Raw genomic sequence first — 17,414 nt, 5'->3', positions numbered from 1 at the left:
CTCAGCTGGAAAGGGGTAAGCTCCTGTCTCCACCCTGCCTATCACTTCCTCTCTCTACCCAGTCATATCATTTCCTGTTTCCTCCTCCCAGGTGCTGGGATTAAAGGTGTGTGCCACCACTGCCTGACCTCTATGGTTAACTAGTGGCTAGCTCCACATTCTGATCTCCAGACAAGCTTTATTCGTTAGAGCACAAACGAAATACCACCATGCAGGATATGTAAATAAGGGAGAAGAGTTATAAAAATTAACAAATACGTAGAGTAAGCAAAACAAGAGGGTTAAATGTTGCCATCTATACCTTTCTAGGAGGGCTTCTTTTCAACCCTGTAGTTACCAATATGCAAATAAAGGAGAGAGTAAAACGCCCTGGTTGAGGTGTCCTCTTTGAATAAACTATGTGTTTTAGGGAAGATAGTGAATACTAGAAAAGCCATAGGCATCATGACCATGACAACTTTTACTGGTTACACTTTCCAATTCCATAGCTCTGTTTTCTCCCACACTCTCTCCCTTAAAAAAAATTTAAGGAAATGCTCTGCAGAAATGTAATTAATAGAAAAATGCGCTTGCTTTGGTGGCACAGAATTGGTGCATAATCACTTGTAATAGGTAAGCGTTTGTAGTTGCTCAAAGACTACTTTGAATTAGGATAGCTCGGGTTCCATCTGTCCTGCCCAGGAACTTCCAGTGCAGACTCGAGGCAGAGATGAGACATACCAGTTCCTTTAGCAATTCAGTTAGTTAATAGGTTAGTTCCATGGGAACCGTCCTGGCGTGCCTACCCATGACCACTTTCTTGTTTTGTGTGCATCTTGCAACCAATGTCTGGAAGCTGAATGAACACATGGGGAAATCATCCATCTTGGTTGGTTGCATCATGTTTTACTTAACTGAGAATGTGCACCCAGTGTGTCTGCAGACCCACAATGTTGTCAGTGTTGAACCAACAATTTATCCCTAAAGCTGCAGTGTGAAAATATGCATGAATGAATGAATGAAAGATCAAGTAAGGCAACTAATCTGGACAAGTAAGGACTTACTTTGACATTGACTAGATGGAATCATCCACAGCTGTTTGATTAGATGATTTGAATGTCAGTGGCCATTTCTCTTTTTCCTTTATTTAGATATTGTATTAGGAAAGGCACCTTAGTTAGGGTTTCTATTGCTATGATGAAACACCATGACCAAAAATAAGTTGGGGAGGAAAGGGTTTATTTGGCTTACACTTCATATTTCTGTTCATCATCAAAGGAAATCAGGAGAGGAACTCTAACAGGATGGGAACCTGGAGGCAGGAGCTGATGCAGAGGTCATGGAAGGGAGCTTACTGGCTTGCTTCCTATGTCTTATTCAAACTGCTTTCTTATAGAACCAGGACCACCATCCCAGGGATGGCACCTCCACCATCAATCACTAATTAAGAAAATGCCTTGCAGTTAGATCTTATGGAGACATTTTCTCAATTCTCCTTCCTTTCAGATAACTTTAGTTTGTGTGTCAGGTTGACGTAAGACTAGCCAGCACAGAAACCTTCCCAGGATAAAGCAAATGATAATATTCACTTGCTTTTCTCCTTGTTTTTTGTTACTCTACGTATTTGTTTGAATTTATATTTCTTCTCCATGTCCCGATTTATTTTTGTAACTAATTTTAAGGACTCAAATAAATGTATGGGTCTGTGTCATTGACTCAGTGGTAAAGAGCACTGACTTCCCTCTCATGTGACCCAGATTCCATCCACAGCACCCACACAGTGGCTCATATCCATCTGAAACCCCTATCCCAGGGGATTCAAGATCCTCTTTTGGCCTCTGATAATACCAGGCACACACATGGAACATACACACATGCAGGAAAAAACCACACGCATAACATAAAAATAAGGAAAAACATTTTAAATCAATAAGTTATGACTGATTTTGGAAATATTCTTGAGAATTCTTTTTCACTGATTATTTCATGCATGCATATAACATGTTTTGGTCAAATCTACCCCTTACTCCCTCCCCTCCCTTTAAATTTTCCCTCTATTTCTGCCCCCTTTCCCTCCTAGCTTCATTCTCTCTCTCTCTCTCTATATATATATATATATGTGTGTGTGTGTGTGTGTGTGTGTGTGTGTGTGCCACTTAGTGCTGCCTAAAATGCATGGATATATGACCATCTACTGGAGTGTGGTAAATTTTCAGTGGCCTTATTCCTGAGGAAAGCCTACTCTCTCTCCTTCAGCAGCCATTAGTTACCTCCATCCTTGCTGGGATTTTGACTGGCTTGACCTTGAGAATCGGTCTAAAGATGTCAAAGGCTGTCACTGTGTAAAAACTGATTCTCCTTGCTCCACAGAGTTGACACATTGTACTAGCCCTCCACACTGTATGTCACATCAAAGCCCCTGTCCCCATTCTAATGGAATCAGTTTTATGAACCAACTGGTAATATATCTATCCTTTGGGGGATAACGTGGCGAAATACTGTATGCTTAAAAAGTGACTCCATGGGGGAAATTTTGAGGGAGTTTGTCTTGCTGAAGTCTCCATCCTTACTGCAGACACATGTCCACAGTGAGTAGCACTTACCCCTGAGAGTAAAGACATACTTAAAAGAACACTCTCTTCTCCTCTTTCCTTCTCCATGCCTAAGTTGTGCAGGGGCGGGAATCCTGGCTTCATCTTCATCCCCAATTCACACATGCATCGAACCTAAGCTACTGCCCTTTTAACTCACCAGCTTTTGAATTTGCTCTGAGAACTTTCAAAGTAACACAGAGAGCAATGCATATGCAGTACGTCCCTTGAGAGGATGGAGCAAAAGGAAAGACAGGATGGAGACATATTGTCTGTTTATTATTTATTTATTTATTTGTGTGTGTGTGCAGGTTTCAGGAGAGAAAAAACCGACCAAAAATGCCATATGGATTGACTGTGGAATTCATGCCAGAGAGTGGATCTCACCTGCTTTCTGCTTGTGGTTCGTAGGCTATGTAAGTACTTCCCATAGGCCGGTGTTTCAACTGTATAATGACTGAACTGCATTTTCCTACATCACAGCCTAGAATTCTTGGTTCAAGTTTTACAAGTGATGCTTGTAAAAATGCAGTGTTCACACTGAATGATGATTAAGAAACAATATTCTATTAAGCAATCATCTTCCTAAAGTAGTAAAAGTATTTGGAGCAAATATCTGTTTGGCCCTCCTCCTCATTAACCATCATTTTGGTTTGAACTGTCTGGACATCTTTGCCGCATCCCACCCTTGGGAACTGAACATGAGGCCCACACTTACAGATCAGATAATGCCTTTGCATGCATCATAATAAAGAAATCTGTCCTTGAAAAAGGGATTGACATGAAGAAAAAGCCATATATAAGACAAAGAGTATGCCATAAAAATGATAAGTAGGAAGGCTATAAGCCTCCACAATGAATAAGAACAGTAAGATTATGCTTCAGGTCCTACAAAAAGGGCAAGTGTACCATCCATTTTGATTAATACAAGGAGACATGTACTAGAAAATTCAAAATGCATGCCTTTCTGATAACACTATTTCACAAAGACTGTAACATGAAATAGATCAGTTGGCATATTAAAACATCACTGATTAGATCCCTCTAAACAAATGGAACACATCAAATGTAGAGCTATTTCTGCCTGCACTGGGTCCTAACAAATGTGACACTCCTAACCACTGTCACCTGCATTACATCTTCCCTTCTCCAATAAATTTGAGTTTGTTAGGCATCTCAGGGGCGACTGTTCCTGGGGAGATGTGAATGAATGTCTACATAATCCAGAAATAGAAGCAACCACAGACCAACGTAAGGATACCTACTGCTCAAGAACCAGTGAGTTTAGGGGGGTTACTTACAGGACTGTGGATGAAACACGAATGACACAAAGACAACTGTTACCACTGAAAGCCCACTCCAGCGCAGCTGACAGCCCATGGAAGCTGGAACCATAGTGCTCACTGTGTAGCTCTCAGCTCTACAGGTTGAAGAGTGTCTCTTGTGGGCAGTTCATCTAGTCTGATTGTCATCCAGGTAGTTCCTCTGGTTTCTGTCTCCCCGGAAATACTTACTTCTTACTTGGAAAGTGAGGGACCTTGTGTGTCTGATCAGTTTCAGGGTTTTCCTGAGACTCCTGAGTTATCTAAATGCTGGGATTAAAGGCATATACCTGGGTCCTCCTCTTCCTCCTCTTCCTTCTCCTCTCTTCTTTTTTTGTTTGAAGATTATGTATACAGAGTTCTGCTGCATGTACACCTGCAGGCCAGAAGAGGGCACCAGATCTCATTATAGATGGTTGTGAGCCACCATATGGTTTCTGGGAATTGAACTCAGGACCTCTGGAAGATCTTTGCTTTTAACCTCTGAGCCATCTCTTCAGCCCTGTTTGAATCTTCATAAGAACCCTCCTTTTAGAACTTCCTGGGTTTCAAAGAGCTTCTAAAGATACTGCTATCCAACAGCACTGCAATATCCCTGAGCCTATTGAACAGTTTCCACTCACCATTGAAACTATCTGGACCAAATGAGACTGGTTCCAACTCAGAAATATTCGTAAGTTGTCCTTGAGGACCTAGACTCTGGAGATACAGGGAACAAACTGTGGATTGATGGTTTTACCATCAAGTATTTTATCTTAAGAGTACTTGGTAGATACTTTTTTACTTGAGTCAATAATCATGTCCCTGATTCCCACTGAGTGAGTGGGACACTCCAGCCTGGTCTGCCTAAAACAAACCCAGGTCACTGACTCTTGAAATACTTCAAAGCTCTGCAGGAGGAAAAGTCAGTTTGAATACTTTCAAATAGTTTGAGTGGGGTTGAGGATGTATCTCAGTGGTTTGTTATTCTAATAGTCCTAGGTTCAAAACATGCTTTGCCTGGGTAGATTCTACTTTTAAAAGTCACTAGAGTCAAAGGGGAATCGACACCTTAGCTCTTAAGTCTTTTACTTTCTTCTAGATCTTAATAAATATTGTAAAACCCATGCAGTCCAGTGAAGGCATTAATTCACTTTGAGAAGCCCAGGGGCAGTCATGTCCCTCTCTCTGCTCCTCACTAATTCTTGGGAGGCCACACTGGATCCCTTCTAGTTCTGCAAAAGCAGAAGCTGAGACTGGTGTGTTCATGCCTGCATCAGCACAGCCGAGCCCCAGCTCATGATCTGGTCATCATAGTAACCCAGTAAATACACACTGAGCACTGCACTTCCCTTGGTGCTTTCTCCAACAACTCACTCTTGTACTCATTTACTCTTCCATAGAAATCGACCCAGCAGTAACGATTAATATATAAGTGATTTACTTCTGACAACCATTAAGCTTCTGAGTTCTCCTTCCTATAGAGATAAACACATAGGTTGTGTGTGTGTGTGTGTGTGTGTGTGTGTGTGTATGTGTGTGTGGTGTGTGTGTGTCTGTGTGGTATGTGTGTGTGTGTTGATGCTATTGCACAGCACAATTATACACATATACTGTGTTTGTGAGTTTTCATATGAGTACTGCATTGGCATTATTTCCCAACTCCTCTGTGTCTCCTCCCCTACTCCTTCTCAGCTTCTTCACGCGCTTTTGTTCTTTAATCATTGTTGTCTCTCTCACACACACACACAACCTGCTGAGTTCACTTAGTGTTGCACATATGTATATATGTTCAGGAATGACAATTTGGGACTGGATAACCCGTCGGTGTCCTCGCAGGACTGCCTTGTAGTAAATGCTGGCAGCTCTGTGTGTGGGCGTTAACATGCTTGCAGGTGCCCATGGAGGTCAGACGTGCCGGATCCTCTGGGGGTGGAGTTGCGGCACCTGTGGACCACCTGATGTGGATGGATGCTGGCAGCAGATGCTTGCGTATGATCTGAGTGCTGAGCCATCCTTCCAGCCCTTGAGTAGAAGTCAAAAGAAACTTGTAAAAGTTAATAATGAGAAAGACCTGTTTCTTTTTATCTTTTGATTTGTGTGTAAGACAACAACTAATCCCAAGCTAATATCCAAACTAAAATGTATCAATGTTATTGCAGTATGGAAATTCTAAACCAAAGCTTTCTAGGAGAGTGTTTTAACCAGCTAGAGACTTCAAAGAACATTCTGCCTGTAATTTTTTTTTATCATTTTGGAGTGAACTCTGTGGATGTCCTTGGACTGTGCAGAAAGCTGTACTTCTAAGCTGGTGTGAGGCAGCAGAGGGAGGAGTGAGGGCCGGATGATGATTCTCAGCAACTCAGAGCAGGTGCCTATGAAGACTGCCAGGGATCTTAAGACCATGGGACAACATGTGAGGGAAAGGAACTGGAAACAATTATGACAAGTTCTAAGGGCTATTAGGTAATTATTTAACTAAGTGTGGATCTAAAACAGTGGTCCTCAGCCTTCCTAACCTGCGGCCCTTTAATACAGTTCCTTGTGCTGTGCTGAACCCCAACCATAAAATTATTTTCATTGGTACTTCATAACTGTAACTTGCTACTGTTATGAATCATAATGTAAATATTTGTGTTTTCTGATGGTTTTAAGCAACTCTTATGAAAGGGTTGTTTGACCCCCCCCAAAGGGGTTGCAACCCATGTGTTGAGAACCACTGGTCTAAAACAAGATTAGGAAGAGCTCTATTTACTCTGGGTTATTGAAAAGGAGCTGAACTATACTGGGTTTTTAAAAAATCTTTGTTGTGAGCTTTATGACTTTAAAGGGTAGCCTTTCTTGCTGTTTGAAGGAGAGCTAAGAAATGGGTGGTTCTAGATTTCTATCATGGTTAAGTGGGAAGGTTCCTGACCCGTGTGGCATCGGAGTACCCTATATTCAGCCACTTTAAGGAACTGGTATTCACAGGTGTTTTGAAATGTCAGAAGGAGTTGTGGTTACCACACAGATCTCTGTTACTGGAGGGAGCCGTAGACAAAGGCAGGCAGCAGATGCTGTGTACAGGGGACGTGTGAGTGAGGCAAGCAGAAATCACCTGTAACACACAGAACACACAGGCAAACCGAGGTAACAAGAGCAGGCTATGAGGACAAGGGCAGAAGAACAAAGGGAACGCACGCAGAGAGAGTTCCCCGATCTGTTGTAAGGCAGCAGAAGCACAGCTGTAGTTAAGGAGTTGTCATCAACCCCCAATGAAAAAGTTTCAAGTCCTTTGAAAACAGTAAAGGGGTGGTGGGACTTATGATACAAAAATCCCCAAGGGCGACAGCCGTCGATATGAGTTACAATCAACTTTTTGTGTTTGTTTACAGTTTCTTTTTTTTCTTTTTTCTTTTTCCTTTTCTTTTTTGGTTTTACGAGACAGGGTTTCTCTGTATTGTTTTGGAGGCTGTCTGTCCAGCCCGGCCTCGAACTCACAGAGATCAGCCTGCCTCTGCCTCCCGAGTGCTGGGATTAAATGTGTGCACCACCACTGCCTGGCTTGTTTACAGTTTCATTAGCACTTGAGGATAAGTTTACCTAAGACATAATTTTTTTTAAAAAAAGGAAAGAAACCATTACTCTTCTTGCAAATTAAGTCTGCACATCAAATCAACTTCTTAGGAAGCGAGGAAAACTCATTTCAAACCAAGGCCAAGCTTAGAAGGACCTGAAATGAGACAGTAAACATACCTGGTTTAACGCGCAGGTAACCCAGTTCTACGGGAAAGAAAAGCTGTATACCAGTCTTCTGCGGCACGTGGATTTCTACATCATGCCAGTGATGAATGTGGATGGCTACGACTACACATGGAAAACGGTGGGTGAAGGCAAAGGAAGCAGAATATGCCCATTTGGGTACACAGAAACGCAGCGTGAATTATCCATGCAACCCTGGACCTTGGTGGCAAGGTTTTACTATGAAAACAGTATTCAATTACGGGCAATTTCAAACATCCATAAACACAGATGTAATTGCATACTCCCTAGACATCTGTCTACAGCCTCAGTGATGACTGTCAGCTTTCTGTTGCTGTGACAAAATGCCTGAGAGTAAAAGCTTAGAAGGAGGAAAGGTTGGTTTGATCCAGAGCATCAGAAATGTCAGTCCATGAGGCTGTGGCAGGAGGTCATGACAGGGGCACATGGTGAAACAAAACTGTCCCTGTAATGAAGGATGGGAAGCCGAGAGTGAGTGGGGTAGGGTAGGGAGCCAACGTATCCTTTAAGGACACATTCTGCAGTGAGCTCAGTTTCCTCTGCTAGATTCCTCTTCTACTCCCTCCCAATAAGGCTGCAAGCCGACAGCCAAGCCTGCAACAGATGGGGAATGTTTCAGATCAAACCGCTCCACAGCTCAAGGCCCACTGTGTTTCATTTATGTCCTCTTCTGCCTTCTACTTTACCCTCCCTGTTTTAAAGAGAATCCAAGGCACCGTACCATCGTTTTATTAATAAACACTTCACTGTGTATTTCAAAAAGAAAGAAACTCTCAAAAAATAAAAGCTCATGTTGTAGCGGTGAGTTTGACGTCGGCTTCAACTAAAACCATGCTCTGTAGGCCAGCCTGGGCTGCAGTGTAAGGCCCTGTCCCAACGAACTAACCAACCAACCAAACAACCAACCAAACAAACAGCCAGTCAGACAACCAAGCAAACAACTAACCAACCAAGCAAACAACCAGCCAACACATCCTAAACCAAACGGGCACAGTGTGAAGAGATCACTGAAACGCATAACTCATAGTTTCGAGCTGAGAAATAAGCTTTTTTGCTTTTCTTTGAAGAGTTAAAAAATAGTCCCTGAAATTAATTTAAAGGAGGTGGGGCTAAGTAAGAAGGGGAATGGAAACCAAAGAGTTTTCATGCTTGTAGATGTCAAAATCCATGAGATATCATTTTTATTTGGCTCAAGCCAACAGTTCAAGTGAGTGTGACTGGGACCTGGATGGAGATGGGGCTTCGTGAGAAGACCATGGCCAAGACAGGATGGTCCAGCTTGATAACCTATCCCTGTTTGGTTCCTTTAGAACCGAATGTGGAGAAAGAACCGTTCTGTCCACAAGAACAACCGATGTGTGGGCACAGACCTGAACAGGAACTTCGCTTCCAAACACTGGTGTGGTAAGCGTTTGCATGCCTTTCTTCCTGGAAATGGTGACAGACATTCACGAATTCAAAGTAAGTGCAGGGAGGTGTGTCTGAATTAGGAACAATCTAATAGCAAGCACCTGACTTAAATATAGTGCTATGACTGTTGACTGAAGCCAGCAAACTGCTCTAACCTCTCCCTCCTGCTGCTGGCTCATCATTAAAGAAGGAAATCGAGCCAGATAATTTTTATTTATTATTTGATAATCTTACACACATAGACAATGTATCTTGATTGTATCCATCTTCAACTCCCTTTCTTGCTCTCCTCAAACGATCCTAAACATGTGCTTCTCCTACCTTAGTTATTGCCTCCTCTTCTCTTCCCTCTCCTGCTTCTTCCTTTCTCCTCCTCCTCCTAGTTCACTGGGTCCAATTAGTGCCACAGGCACGAGGATAGGGAACCTACCAGTGACCACATCCACAACGAAAAACGGCAGCCTTCTTCCTGCAACCATCAGTTAGTGCTGCCTGCGTGAGGAAAGGGAACATAACAATGACCACACCCACAACGAAAAATGGCAACCTTTCTCTGCAACCGTCATTGGCAAATGGCTTGCTCCTCAGTTAGGAAATGGGAACCGGTGAGTTCTGGATGCATTCACGATAGAAGTTTTGACCAGTTTGATCTTGTACAACCATGGTTGCTGTGAGTTCCTGTCATGTCCCAAAGACAGTGTTCCAGAGCTCTCCTCAGAATCCTTTGGCTCTTAGATTCTTTCTCCTGCCTCTTCTGCAGTATTTCCCGCTCCTGGCAGGAATTGATAGAAATGGTCCATTTAAGGCTGAGGACTCAACAAGCACCGGTTTTTAAAGGTCTCTTGTAGTTTCTGAATTTAAAAAATAGCATCTAAGACTAACAAAGAATTTACCAGAGATCTTCTTTAATATGTCATGTTCCTCAACAGGACACCAAAGACTAGGATAGGGGATACCCTCTCATTTCCAATTGTACGGGTAAATATTTATTTTTGTTGTGTTTTAAATTTTTCCCTTTGTGTTCGGATATTGCCTTTCTTAACAAGTTCATCATTTCATGCATGATATAAAATACTAAGAAATCATAAAATATAAAAAATGATACAAAGGCAAAGTGTGAACTTGCCATCCTTTGGTTTGAGTGAACAGAGGTGCTTAGTGAGCATGGACTTGGGTCATGGAAACAGTCTGCTCTCAGGGAGGCAGATGTAAGCTCGCCCTTTCTTCCCACGGCACCCAGCATTATAGCTCATACTGCCAGAGTTAAGAAACAGCTATGGGTCAGGAATGATGGTGTCAATCTGTTAATCCAGCACTTCTGAGCTGCGGCAGGCAGATGACAGGGTTCAAGGTCAGACCGGGCCACACAGCATGAACATGAAGGAAACTACAAACAAGCCCCTAAATTATACAATGAGCTTTAATCCTCTTCCATATTGAAAATATTTACACATGGCTTGGGTAAAATGTGGCTCTCTGATGCTCCACTCCTGTGAATTAGGGAAATAGGGAGAAATACTGAAAGACGGGTGTATTAGTCAGGGTTCTCTAAAGGCATATAACTGATAGAATAAAAAAAAGAAGGTATGTGTGTAATATGTATGTATATATATATGTATATATATTCCACTGGAAATAATTCAATTAAGAAAAGTCCCACACAAGTGTACCCAGACCCTTGGATTTTAGATGTAGTCAAGTTGATAACTAAGGATAGCCATCATAGCAGGCTACCATACAAAGGGACACGTATTATGACCTCTTAAATGAATTAATGAATCTTAGTCGGGTACCAAAAACCACCGTCACATTGTAAATCATAACCCATATATCTAACTGTAAAACAGATCTGGAGACTTTTTGATGAATTATGCTGATTTTTGAGCTGTTAAGATTAGAAAGTTCACCTATTGTGACTAAGGGAATTCAGTTTATTTTTCATCATTTAACCAAATGTTAGGGAACAAGTAACAGCTGAGATCTTCCTGGTAAGGGAGATCCACCTAGGATGGCTTTGGCAAGCCTGCTGTAAATGCCTGACTTCAAAAGAAACACAGATGGCATTTACTGGACATCAGGAATGCATTCTCTATAGGGCCCTCCCTTGTCCATTTTTCTGCATTGCTACACTGCAGATCTAAGGTGAAGCATGGAGGCACAGAGTAACACACAACGTCTAATAACTCACCATAGCCATTTCACTACAGAGGAAGGTGCATCGAGTTTCTCCTGCTCTGAAACCTACTGTGGACCCTATCCGGAGTCGGAGCCAGAGGTGAAGGCAGTGGCCGACTTCCTGAGAAGGAATATCAACCACATCAAAGCTTACATCAGCATGCACTCATACTCCCAACAAATACTGTTTCCCTATTCCTATAACAGGAGCAAAAGCAGGGACCATGAGGAGCTGGTAAGCACTACTTATTGATTGTATTATAAGCATTTAGAAATAAAACAATATTCTGCCCAAGAATCAAAATAGAAGGAAAACCTTTTTCCTTCAGGGAACAATAGGTAGGTGTTTTTCTCCATCCCCTAACTCTGCCAGAATAGGCTTCCCTATGTTAGATAAACTGTGGAGAGCCAGAGGGGGGCTGTCCCACTTGACTTACATAGTGGTCACTAACTTGGACACCAGAAGGACAACTTGTCTCTGGTTAACTCCCTCACTCATTTGGGTGCAAGCAGTGAGAACTATTTATGGTCTGCCCTTTTCAACTCCCAAGGGTTGGTACTATCCAAGAACCGTCAGTGTCTATACCCAGATGGACCTGTTTGGAATGTAGTGGGCAACACGGGACATTCAATGAAGACACTCACAGTCTGCTACCTTCTTACGACTTTTTGGTCCCAGATACTCTGTTGGGATTGACAGTAAAGGATGCAGGATTCCAGGTGCTTATACCCAGACTCAGGCAAGCCCTTGTCCCAGGTGCTTTCCAGACAGAGGAGGTGCCCCGGAATGGGCAAAGGCCAATCTCTGGTCAGTAGATTGTTTTTGCTGCACTTTGTCCCCTGGCTCTCTTAACAGAGTAAAGTATACCTGCATTAGGTAGGCTATGTTTATATGCCTGTGTAGGTATAACTTAAGACAAATACTTTTTTTTTGTATTTTCTTAAAATAGCTTGTTTGAAACAAAACATGTTTGCTATTTGTTTTTTTTAATTCTCAAAGGAAACATTTTAAAGACATGCCTATCATTTTATTATTTGTTTTTATTAGTTTATTTATTAGCACTGTGTATAGAGAAATCGAAGGATATTTATCATGATTTATATGTAGAGCTGGTCTGATTTTGCCATATCAGAACAACTACTTCTTATGGGTAAAACTCTGTATTCTGTCAACATTCAAAGAAGCATTAGGTAAGCCCTGAATAAGGATAACTCCATATGGTTAGAGAGCTAGTCCATAGGGAGTGTCACAGACAGCTGTATTCATAGATGACAAATCTCCATTACGACACGAGCTCAACAATGACAGAAGTCACTGATGCCTGGAATGCCAAGAAAGTAAGAGGACAAAATGAGTACCATTCTTGAAGAATGTATTGTTCACTAACGGGTAAAGAAACAAGAACAATAAAGTTTATTGATATCAAGGGGCAGACAGTATTGCAACCAGGCACTGAGGGATTTCTATGGACAAGGAAGGACTCCTGTGCAGAGGAGATGGTGTTCCCAGAGGAACATACTCAGGGGACTGTGAGTGACACAAGAAGATGAAATTAGCTTGTGATGGTGTTTGAATGCAGTTGAATCTAGGTCCTCTGTAAGAGAATCCAGTTGCTCTAAACTGCTAACCCATCTCTCCAGCCCCTCAAACTTATTTTTAATTCTTCTTATGTATATTCATTGTGTGTGTGTGTGTGTGTGTGTGTGTGTGTGTGCACATGCACGCATGAAAGCATACATGCAGAGGACAACTTTCAGGAATTGATTCTCTTCTTTTACTATGTGGGCCCCAGAGATTGAACTCAGGTTGTCAGGCTTGGCAGCAAGCACCTTTACTTACCCATAGAGCCATCCCATTGGCTCCTAAAACCATTTGGGGTGGTGGGGGATGACAAAAAAAAAACTGGCGTAACAAAACAGCCCCAGATATTTCTCTGGGTCCTCAAGCAACGGATAGTACCATGATGCTAGCTCCAGTTTTAGGAAAAATAAGTGTTAAGTGGGAACTGCAGAAATCTTTTCTTTTTAAAAAATAGAGTTACTTACTATATGTACAATATTCTGCCTGTAGGCCAGAAGAGGGCACCAGATCTCATTACAGATGGTTGTGGGCTACCCTGTGGTTGCTGGGAATTGAACTCAGACCTCTGGAAGAGCAGCCAGTGCTCTTAATCACTGAGCCATCTCTTTAACTCCCAGAAACTATTTCTAAGAGTTGGGAATCACATGTAGTAGAACTTGCTTCATATCAGGGGTGTGGTCCTTTGTTTGACGAGTCTTTGGATGTTGTAAGACAAACACACCATAGAGTTTGTGAGAAGCAAATTGTGCATACAAGTAGGAATGTGTGAACTTTAGAGAAGTGGAAGTTAATATCTGGTGATAATTTTGTCTAGGAATGGGATAACTCCCAGCATTATAAATATCTAGTTCATTTTACATAATAAATTAATTCCTGAAAAGCTATGTCAGGTATTTAAAATGCAAATTAAAGAAAGCATTGATATATTGGCAGGCAGAGATTTTTTTTTTCCCTAAGCCACTCAGTTGTGATTGCCATAGGGGGAAAAACTTTTTTTAAGTTAATGTATTCTTTTTAATTTGCGATAAATCCAGGATGTATGTATGTATGTATATGTAAATGTGTATATTTGGATTCAATTCATGTGATTATGATTATGTTTGTTTATAAAATTCAATGTTTCCTGTTTCAAAGCTGCAAATTGACCAACACCTCTATCCTATTGCTTCTAGTCTCTGGTGGCCAGTGAAGCAGCTCATGCGATTGGAATCATTAGTAAAAACACCAGGTATACATATGGCAGTGGCTCAGAAAGTTTATGTAAGTATTCCTCCTCCTCCCCTCACCCCTTCTTTTCTTCCTTCTCCTCCATTTCCTTCCATTCCATCTCTGCATTCTATTTGCAGTGTTGGGGATGACACCCACGGCCTGAGGTCCTGGACAAGCACATGGGTACTGAGGGCCAACCGCAGTGCAGTGTTCCTTCTTGAGAGCTTAAGCCATGAGGCACAACAGAGGCACCCATTCAGTTTAGACAACAAGAAGCCAAAGTGGTATTTAAGACATGAAAGCGTAGCTCTACAGAGCAGGGGTTATCTAACCAGCAATCATACTAATTACATGAAGAAGAAGAAAAGGCCATACAGGGTCAAGAGAATGTGTAAGATGCCCACAGCTATCATGTGATATGTAAATCAAAAGATACCGTTAACAATGTATGCTTTTTAAGTGATGGTCTGTTTCCTGGCTCATAGTAAGAGCTTGATTGTGGCAAATTCAACGATGTTTCTGACCCACTTCTACTGAGAGATATTTATTGAGAAAGCCCTGCATAAATGGAAAACATTGATTCTGTCCTTCTGAAGCTGAAGGACAGACAGTGTCATGTGACACAATTCCTAGGGAGATAGGAACAAAAATCTACTTACTCTGGACAGGGGAACTGACAACAGACTGGACAGGGGAACTGACAACAGACCACAGTAGAGGTATCTATCACCTTTGTCCAGGTTGGGGAACCAAAGAGTTTGGGGGTTGCTTACAGAAATATGGATTAGGGGTCACTTATAGGGGCATAAGTGACTCAAAGGAAACGTCACACAAAGCCCACTTCAGCATGGGTGATGGCTCAGGGAAACTGAAACCCTGGCTGGAATGTTGTATTTAGGAGAATAGAAAACCAACATGCAAACAAATGTCAGCAAACTATAACCCAATGACCAAGCCTAGGTCACATATTTTTCATAGCCTTCAAACAAAGAATGGTTTTCCTATTTTTTAATGTTTGAAAAACACATGAAAATAATTAAATTTTGACACATCAAAATTATATGAAATTCATATTTGTTTCCATGAATAGTTTTGTTGGAACACAGTCATGCTCATTCATTTGCATATTATCTATGGCAGCTTTCATGACAGCCAAGATAATTGCAACAGAGACCAGATGGCTCACAAAACAAACTATTTCCTATCCTATCTTTTTCAGAAAAAAAAGTCTTGCCAACTCCCGATGGAAACAAATGGTAAAATAAAGCACAATTTCCCTCAGTGATTTCAAGAAAATAAAATGGACTTTTAGATTTGAGAATTATTGTAGCAGAGAGGAGTTACTTGGCCAATGTGGCCTGGCAAGGCAGTCCTTGGAGAACTATTAAGTAGATGCCAGATGACAGTGTAATACGTTGTATAAAGCATGAAAAAGATTTTGAGACAATATAATGAAAGTCAGGGACTCACTTAAATACGCAAGGCTATAACAAGTTACATCCAAATTCTATTCAATACCCCTTTAAGTGTCCTTAGCAGGAAGGCTAGGCTCTTCCATTGTCTTCAACCATCTCTGGGGTTGTCTGTCAGATTGGATCACATACTTCTGTCCTTTGGAGGCCCATGGATTGATCTCTCTCTCTCTCTGTCCCTCTCCCTCTCCCTCTCCCTCTCTCTCTCCCTCTCCCTCTCCCTCTCTCTCTCCCCCTCTCTCTCTCTCTCTCTCTCTCTCTCTCTCTCTCTCTCTCTCTCTCTCTCTCTCTCTCTCTCTCTGGCACCTACAAGAAAATCTAAAACTTTTACTGAAAGACAAATAGCAGGGGAATTCTTTATGTTTGGGCAATAGGAAAATACTATTAAAATTTACCTAAATTGATTTGTATAGTTGATGCAATTCCATGAACACTTAAATAATTTTGAAGAAAGTCTACATGCTTTGTGATGGGGAAAGGGGAAAGAATATTGAAATTTTCCTGTTGATTTTTTTATTGTTTTGCTTTTTGCTCTTTTGGGAGGCCCACCACCCAGCTCCCAAATAAATACACACAGAGATGTAATTATTACATATAAATGCCTGGCCTTACCTTGGCTTCTTTCTAGCCAACTTTTTAAAAACTATCCTACCTATCTTTTTCCTCTGGGCTTTTATCTTTCTCTATTTCTGCATACCTTTCTTTACTTCTTTCTCCATGGTTTGCCGTGTAGCTAGCTGGATAGCTGGCTCCTGATGTCCTTCTCCTTTTCTCATTCCTTGACCTCTCCTCTCGGATTACTCCTTTTATTTATTCTCTCTGTCTTCCAGCCCCGCCTATTTTTCTCTTGCCTTGCTATTGGCCATTTAGCTCTTTATTAGACCAATCTGGTGTTTTAGGCAGGCAAAGTAACACAGCTTCACAGAGTTAAACAAATGCAACATAAAAGAATACAATACATCTTTGCACCATGAAACAAATGTTCCATAGCATAAACAAATGTAACACACCTTAAAATAATATACCATAACATTTTTCTAAATTGATTTGTATATTTGATGTAATTTTATGAATATGATTTTGAAGTCCATTTGGCGCTGAGAGCTTTTATCATTTATTACAGAAGTAGGAATTAATATTCGAGGTATCAACCAACCAGAATTGACTTCTGATGGAGAAAACTTGCCTCGCAAAGTCTGCAAGAAATACAGATTCCAGAATATCTGTTGCTATAAATTTGGCCGTATTCTCTTGATTTGTAGAACATATACTAGGTGCTTTATATTTTCAAAAAGGTTCCAGAGAAAGGAAATTCCTTCTCACCTGGGTGTCAGCAATAAGAGCTGCAGCCTCCCAATGTCATGTAGCTCCTTACTCCGTTTAACTCTTCCCCACCTCGTAAATTTGTCCGCATGTTTTACAAGTCATGTCCCCTCTGAGACTTAAGTTTGCCTTGACATTTTACAAGTCACGTCTCCTTGCTTTTGTCAAGACTTTATCTGCCTTTTGACTCTGAGAGACATGCATGCCTGATATCCTTGCTGTTGTTAGAGAATTGTCTGTGGGTATATAACCTGGAAACCTTATGGGAATCTATGAGAATTTTTAAGAAGAACTTTTGAAGAATTTTTAAAGATAACTTTAAGATAGAGCCGTTAGAGGGAAAACTTTAGAGAGAACTTTTGAGGAGAAATCTTAAAGAGAGCTTTTTGAGAGAAAAATTTTGAAGAAAATCTTTTCAAGAGAAAGGGAAGAACTTTTTTTTTTAAGAACAAAGAGCCATGAAAAAAACGATATGTGTATCAACTGATTTGGTTGCCTTCAGACCTTTTTAGCCAAGCCCTACCCACCTGTAAGGTTTCTGCCTGAACCTTCATTAATTTGGAAGCATTTGATAAAAGAATATGTAAAATGCTGATAATAAGCATAATAA

At 41.2% G+C, this 17,414-nt stretch overlaps 1 protein-coding gene across 1 annotated transcript in view; it reads left to right on the top strand.

Annotated features, from left to right (window-relative positions):
• The window catches only part of Cpb2 (carboxypeptidase B2), a 41,931-nt gene that overhangs the window by 19,146 nt on the left and 5,371 nt on the right, over positions 1-17,414 (top strand). The window contains exons 6-10 of the mRNA XM_005070961.4: positions 2,882-2,986; positions 7,623-7,733; positions 8,944-9,037; positions 11,251-11,453; positions 13,973-14,060. Of these exons, the coding sequence (XP_005071018.1) occupies positions 2,882-2,986; positions 7,623-7,733; positions 8,944-9,037; positions 11,251-11,453; positions 13,973-14,060 (601 nt within the window). The remainder of the gene's footprint in view (positions 1-2,881; positions 2,987-7,622; positions 7,734-8,943; positions 9,038-11,250; positions 11,454-13,972; positions 14,061-17,414) is intronic.

This window comes from Mesocricetus auratus, unplaced genomic scaffold, assembly GCF_017639785.1.
Source record: "Mesocricetus auratus isolate SY011 unplaced genomic scaffold, BCM_Maur_2.0 Super-Scaffold_2245, whole genome shotgun sequence".
Classification (NCBI taxonomy): domain Eukaryota; kingdom Metazoa; phylum Chordata; class Mammalia; order Rodentia; family Cricetidae; genus Mesocricetus; species Mesocricetus auratus.
This window is presented reverse-complemented; position numbering and strand designations above follow the sequence as displayed.